Source organism: Mobula birostris, chromosome 2 (genome assembly GCF_030028105.1).
Source record: "Mobula birostris isolate sMobBir1 chromosome 2, sMobBir1.hap1, whole genome shotgun sequence".
NCBI classification, from domain to species: Eukaryota; Metazoa; Chordata; class Chondrichthyes; order Myliobatiformes; family Myliobatidae; genus Mobula; species Mobula birostris.
This window is the reverse complement of record NC_092371.1, coordinates 10221988-10228770: the sequence shown is the minus strand read 5'-3', so window position 1 is coordinate 10228770 and position 6783 is coordinate 10221988. Positions and strand designations below refer to the sequence as shown.

Genomic DNA, 6783 nt, shown 5'->3' with positions numbered 1-6783 from the left:
GGGGACAGTGAGGAAGAGGGGGAGGGAAGAGGAGGGGAGAGAGGGGAAGAGGAGGGGAGAGAGGGGGTAGAAGGAGGGGAGGGAGAGTACGGAGCGGAAGACGAACAGTGAGAGGGGGAGGAGAGGGGGAGGGGAGGGAGAGGAGAGAGAAGGGAGAGCGAGAGGGAGGGGGAGGGAGAGGAAGAGGGGGGGAGGGGGGAGGGGGAGGAAGAGGGGAGGAGGGGGAGGAAGAGGAAGGGGGAGGGGGAGGGGGAGGAAGAGGAAGGGGGGAGGGGAAGAGGGGGAGGGGAGGGGAAGAGGGGGAGGGGAGAGGAAGAGGGGAGGGAGAGGAAGAGGGGAGGGAGAGGAAGAGGGGAGGGAGAGGAAGAGGGGAGGGAGAGGAAGGGGGAGGGAGAGGAAGAGGGGAGGGAGGGGAGGGAGAAGGGAGGGGAGGGAGAAGGGGAGGGGAGGGAGAAGGGGAGGGGAGGGAGAAGGGGAGGGGAGGGAGAAGAAGGGGAGAGTATGGAAGGGGGGGAGGGAGAGTGAGAGGGGAGGGGAGGGAGACTAGGATAGGAGGAGGGGGAGGGAGTATGGGGCAAGGAGCTGCTGACAGACCATAAGACAGTCAAGGGCACGTAGTGTTCATCGTTTATTTGTTGACGGAGTGCTCAGTCACTGGATGGTGTGGGGTGGGGTCTCCCTGCCCCACCCTGCCGCTCTCATGCTTGGACCCTCCGAGGCAGGGTGGGCTGGTGTCGATGCGGGCATCGTCTGCCCACTGCTGGGGAGTCCTGGCATGGATGGAGAGGGCATGGACGGGGCCAGCGAGCTCCTGGCCGACGGCCGCGTGGACCAGCCGGTGTCGCTGGAGCAGAGGCAGCCCCTCGAAGCGCGGGCTCACCACCACCACCTTGAAGTGGGTCTCCGAACCAGGTGGGACGGCATGCCGGTGGCTCTCATTCAGCACCTCCAGGTGGGCGGGGGCCAATGCCTGCTGAATCTTCGCTCGCAAGGTGCTCTCGACGGGGCGCCTGGGGTCCCGGACTGCTGTGGCCATCGCCCTTCGCAGGGGACCGCTTGCCACTAGGCTCATCTGCTCACTGCCTTCGACCTCTGGTGGCTGGCAAGAGGAGAGCAAAGGGTTAAAACCATGGGAAGGTTCCTTCCTCACTGCTCCTCCCACAGCGTACCCCTCCCTCCTTTCACAGTCAGATGCCCCCTTCTCATCACCCCTCCTGCAGTGCAGAGATCTTTTTGCCATCCATCCCACAGTGCACTCCAGCCTTGTCACCCCTCCCAAAGAAAACTAAATAATAAATAAATAAATACTGAGAACAAGAGATGAAGAGTCCTTGAAAGTGAGTCCATAGGTTCTGGGAACATTTCAATGAAGGGGCAAGTGAAGTTATCCCCACTGGTTCAAGAGCCTGATGGTTGAGGGTGATAACTGTTCCTGAACCTGGTGGTGAGAGTCCTGAGACTCATAGTCATACTTTATTGATCCCGGGGGAAATTGGTTTTCGTTACAGTTGCACCATAAATAATTAAATAGTAATATGTAAATTATGCCAGGAAATAAGTCCAGGACCAGCCTATTGGCTCAGGGTGTCTGACCCTCCAAGGGAGGAGTTGTAAAGTTTGATGGCCACAGGCAGGAATGACTTCCTATGATGCTCTGTGTTGCATCTCGGAGGAATGAGTCTCTGGCTGAATGTACTCCTGTGCCCACCCAGTACATTATGTAGTGGATGGGAGACATTGTCCAAGATGGCATGCAACTTGGACAGCATCCTCTTTTCAGACACCACCGTCAGAGAGTCCAGTTCCATCCCCACAACATCACTGGCCTTACGAATGAGTTTGTTGATTTTGTTGGTGTCTGCTACCCTCAGCCTGCTGCCCCAGCACACAACAGCAAACATGATCGCACTGGCCACCACAGACTCGTAGAACATCCTCAGCATCGTCCGGCAGATGTTAAAGGACCTCAGTCTCCTCAGGAAATAGAGACGACTCTGACCCTTCTTGTAGACAGTCTCAGTGTTCTTTGACCAGTCCAGTTTATTGTCAATTCGTAACTCCAGGTATTTGTAATCCTCCACCATGTCCACACTGACCCCCTGGATGGAAACAGGGGTCACCGGTGCCTTAGCTCTCCTCAGGTCTACCACCAGCTCCTTAGTCTTTTTACATTAAGCTGCAGATAATTCTGCTCACACCATGTGACAAAGTTTCCTACCGTAGCCCTGTACTCAGCCTCAATCCTCCTATACCACCTTCCTGATGGCAGCAGTGAGAAGAGAGCTTGACGTGGAGAGAGTGAGCAATTTCAAGTTCCAGGCTGTCAATATCTCTGAGGGTCTAACCTGGTCCCAACATATCGAAGCAGAGAAAGCACGACAGCTGCTATATTTCATTAGGAGTTTGGTTTATTTCCTAAAACACTCAAAAACTTCTACAGATGTACCATTCTAACTGGTATCGGGAGGTGGAGAGGAGCTACTGTACAGGGCCAAAGTGAACTGCAAAGAGTTGTGAAAGTTAGCCAGCTCCATCCTGGGCACCAGCCTCCATAGTATCCAGGACAGCTTCGAGGAGCGCTGCCTCAGAAAGGTGACGTCCATCATTAAGGACCCCCATCACCCAGGACAGGCCCTCTTCTCATTGTTACCGTCAGGAATGAGATACAGAAGCCTGAAGGCACACACTGAGCAATTCAGAAACACTTTCTTCCCCTCTGCCATCTGCCGGACGATGCTGAGGATGTTCTACGAGTCTGTGGTGGCCAGTGCGATCATGTTTGCTGTTGTGTGCTGGGGCAGCAGGCTGAGGGTAGCAGACACCAACAGAATCAACAAACTCATTCGTAAGGCCAGTGATGTTGTGGGGATGGAACTGGACTCTCTGATGGTGGTGTCTGAAAAGAGGATGCTGTCCAAGTTGCATGCCATCCTGGACAATGTCTCCCATCCACCACATAATGTACTGGTTGGGCACAGGAGTACATTCAGTCAGAGACTCATTCCACCGAGATGCAACACAGAGCGTCATAGGAAGTCATTCCTGCCTGTGGCCATCAAACTTTACAACTCCTCCCTTGGAGGGTCAGACACCCTGAGCCAATAGGCTGGTCCTGGACTTATTTCCTGGCATAATTTACATATTACTATTTAATTATTTATGGTGCAACTGTAACGAAAACCAATTTCCCCCGGGATCAATAAAGTATGACTATGAGTCTCAGGACTCTCAGCACCAGGTTCAGGAACAGTTATCACCCTCAACCATCAGGCTCTTGAATCAGTGGGGATAACGTCATGTTCTCGATACTTGTTTATTTATTTATCTATCTATTTATTTTCCCCTGTTGTGTTTGCACAATTTGTTGGACTTTTGCACCTCGACTGCTTGTCCATTTTCCTCGTATCTTTCACTGATTCTACTGTGAATGCCCACAAGAAAATGAATCTCAGGGTCGTACAGTGTACACAGATATTTATGTACGTTGCTAACAAATTTACTTTGAAGTTTGAGATAATCTTGCTGCAGAACAGCAAACATTCAGCAGACTCAGCTGCGGGATTTGAGGAAGGAGGGCTTTGGGGGGGGGGGGGGGGGGCGGGGGGAGAATGACGTCTGGCTGGGCCTGTATTCCGAACAATGGAAGAGCAGGCTTGAGTGAAAGGCCCTGAGCGGCAAGTTGTTCTTACCCACAGGCTGGTCTGTATATGGAACGAGCTGCCACGGGAAACGGTTGAGGGAGGCGCATTAACAGAGGCCCTTCCGGCCCTGCAACCCAGCGTGAGTGCAAGCAGAACTGCAGCATCCAGACAGAGGCCAACCTGGCCGAACAAACTGTGCCACCGTTTCGGCAGGGGCGAAGGGCAAGTCGGGCAGATGATAATAAAAGGGCTGCACAGGGAAGAGAAAAAGCTAAAAAGCCAAGTTGCAGTTTCAGAAAGGGCGGTAATCTACACGCTGCTGATGAAAAATCCGATCATGATGAGAGTGACAAAGGACTGTGTAGCCTTGAGAGTTACAACATGAAAACTAACAATAGACAAGCAATATGGCTCATGTCAGAAGTGAACGGTAAATTATTTAAAATAGAATTGGACACTGACTCGGCTGTTTCAGTCATTCCACAAAATGATTTTGAACGGCAACTCAAAGATACTGAACTGAAGCCTGCAGATATCCAATGAAGAACTTATTCCTGTGGGATTGACCTTTGTAACAGTGAAATACAACAACCAACAAGCCACATTGGGTTTGTACGTGGTAAGAACAGGAGGGCCAAAATTGTGGGGATATGTTTGGTTGAGACAGCTACCTGATTCGGGATCCATCCACCATTTGTGTGCCGTATCCACTCTGCAATGCAGAAAACTGAAAGCCAATTAAGAAAGGTACTGGATAATGCCATAACTGTCGAAAACCATGAACCATTGCCCCACAGAGTTGGTGCTAAGCTCCGTGCCTCTGGTTGGAAAGCATATTGGACCAAGGAAGGACCATGATGCTCAGAGGGAATGTGAAACTGACAAAAGCAGTGGTCGGACTACAACGGTTTTTTGTAGGCAACATATCTGAGAAGGCTTCTGATCTGTTAATCAGGCAGTTACCTGTGAAATGTGGCTTGGTTTTAAGCTAGAAGTAAGTTTAAGGAGCTTCGGGTAAGTTTTAAGCATTCGGCTTTTGTGAGTTATAAAACAACAGAGTCTACCCTGCGTGCATTAGGGTTTTGGCATGAACTTCAAGTGGGAGACAAAATGCTGCTTGTAAAAGTAGATGCAAAGACCAAAGTCCAGCTGGATGGATGGAAGGTCAAAATGAAAGGAGTCGGTGGAGATACGAAGACAGAGAATTCATCAGATCACTTTGTGGATATGGAAACCAAGGGGAGAGATCAGATTATAAAGGGAGCAAGAGATGGATTAATAAGAGAATACTCCAGTGAATTAAATGCACCTTCCTGTTCTCTGTGCAGTTGGTCTTTAAACATCCTCCAGGTGGCAGATGTGGACTTCCCAATTAACTCTCCCTAGCTCCTGCCTAATGCTCTCGTAATTTGCCCTACTCCAATTTAAAACTCCCCTGAGGTCCACATTTAACTGTAGCTACCTTAAGAAGTTGTGGTCACCATTTTGCCACAGGAAAGTCAGGCTCATTACTAGCACCAGCTATAGTCCTCCTCCTCTTGTAGGACTAGCTGAATATTGATTTGAGAAACCCTCCTGGATGCACCCAACAAATTCTGACCAAGCAAAGATCTTGCACGCAGAAGTGCCCAGTTTATATCAGGGGAGTTGAAGTCCTCCACGACAACAAACCTAGTGTTTTACACCTTTCCTTAAGCTGCCTGAATGTCTGTTCCTCAGTGTCCAGCAGCTTTTCGGGGTCTGTACCTCAGACAGCTGAGGAAGTTTGGTATGGGCCCCCAAATCCTAAGAATTTCCTAACAATTGAGAGCATCCTGACTGGCTGCATCACTGCCTGGTATGGGAGCTGTACCTCCCTCCACTGCAGGTCTCTGCAGAGAGTGGTGTGGACAGCCCAGCAAATCTCCAGATGTGAACTTCCCAGTATTCAGGACATTTACAAAGAGAGGTGTGTGAAAAGGGTCTGAAGGATCATTGGGGACCTGAGTCACCCCAACTACAAACTGTTCCAGCAGCTACCATCCAGAAAACAGTACCACAGCATAAAAGCCAGGACCAACAGGCTCCGGGACAGCTTCTTCCACCAGGCCATCAGACTGATTAATTCATGCTGACACAACTGTATTTCTATGTTATATTGACCTTTCTGTTGTACATAATAAATTACTATAAATTGCACATTGTCAGAGACGTAACGTAAAGATTTTCATTCCTCATGCATATGAAGGATGTAAGTAAATTCCATCAGAGTGAATGCACCCCTCCTAGTTTTGAGTTCTACCAATAGACTCAGTGGACGGGCCCATCATTATGCCTCTCGGGGTGACAGTGTCCCCAATTAGTAGTGCAACTGTCTCACCTCCTTTACCCGCACTCGAACCCCTGGGGCATTATGCACCCATTCCGGTCCCTCTCTCAACCAAGCCTCTAATGGCTGCAACATCACAGCTCCATGTTCTAAGTTTGTCACCTCTACCCGTAGTACTCTTGGCATTGAAATACACACACTACTCGTAGGATGCGAGCGACTGGGTGATTCTGTACTAATCTGAATTGACTCCGGGCCTGCGTTTGCAATGAAAGCAAGTTTGCAGCCAGTGGAGTTCGACCTCAAACAGAGCGTGGGGTTTGGGTCAGTGTATTTGTCTCCTCTATATTGGTTCCGGCACGCCAACGGTTAGAAGCAAAGATACAGCAAGGCCAGCGGGCCTACAAAATCCCGAACCCGTTCCCCGTCAGCAGAATGACTCCGACCCCCGAACCTCACCTTCCGCAGCTCCCGGGACCAGCCGTCAATCAACCGCACCCGGAACCTACGTCGGGTCTTCCCCAGCGCGCTTGCGTACAATCGCAGGGCCCGCTGGGGCTTGTGGTTTGGTGTCTCGGTAGCGCCGGTGCGGAGCGGACTCCCGTCGCCATGCCAACGGGGCCTAGGCTCACGGTGACAAAATGGAGCCTGTCAGTGAATGCCTGAAAGCGTCACTGCATCCGGAACCGGAGGTCCCGTCACCCAGGGATTTCACTCCCTCTGGGTTTGGATCCAGTGGAGGTCTTGGGCTACCACCAACCCCTCATCCCAAAACCAGTCCGAGTCAGGAATTCTGACTTGTCTGAAAGTGGATCCAGAGGGAGTCAACCCACC

General features: G+C 51.0%; 1 protein-coding gene across 2 annotated transcripts; it reads right to left on the bottom strand.

The window, feature by feature from the left end:
- Positions 1–615: 615 nt before the first annotated feature.
- Positions 616–6471, bottom strand: LOC140207668 (bolA-like protein 1). Of its 2 annotated transcripts, XM_072276237.1 has the most exons (3): positions 6335–6405; positions 4313–4368; positions 616–1099 (listed from the first exon to the last, which is right to left on the bottom strand). In XM_072276237.1, exon 3 carries the CDS (start codon positions 1070–1072, stop codon positions 629–631), a length of 444 nt encoding a protein of 147 aa, XP_072132338.1. In that variant the 5' UTR covers positions 1073–1099; positions 4313–4368; positions 6335–6405; the 3' UTR covers positions 616–628. The 2 variants fall into 2 exon arrangements, with proteins under 2 accessions (XP_072132338.1, XP_072132332.1); XM_072276231.1 differs by lacking the exons at positions 4313–4368; positions 6335–6405 and adding an exon at positions 6409–6471.
- Positions 6472–6783: the final 312 nt, after the last annotated feature.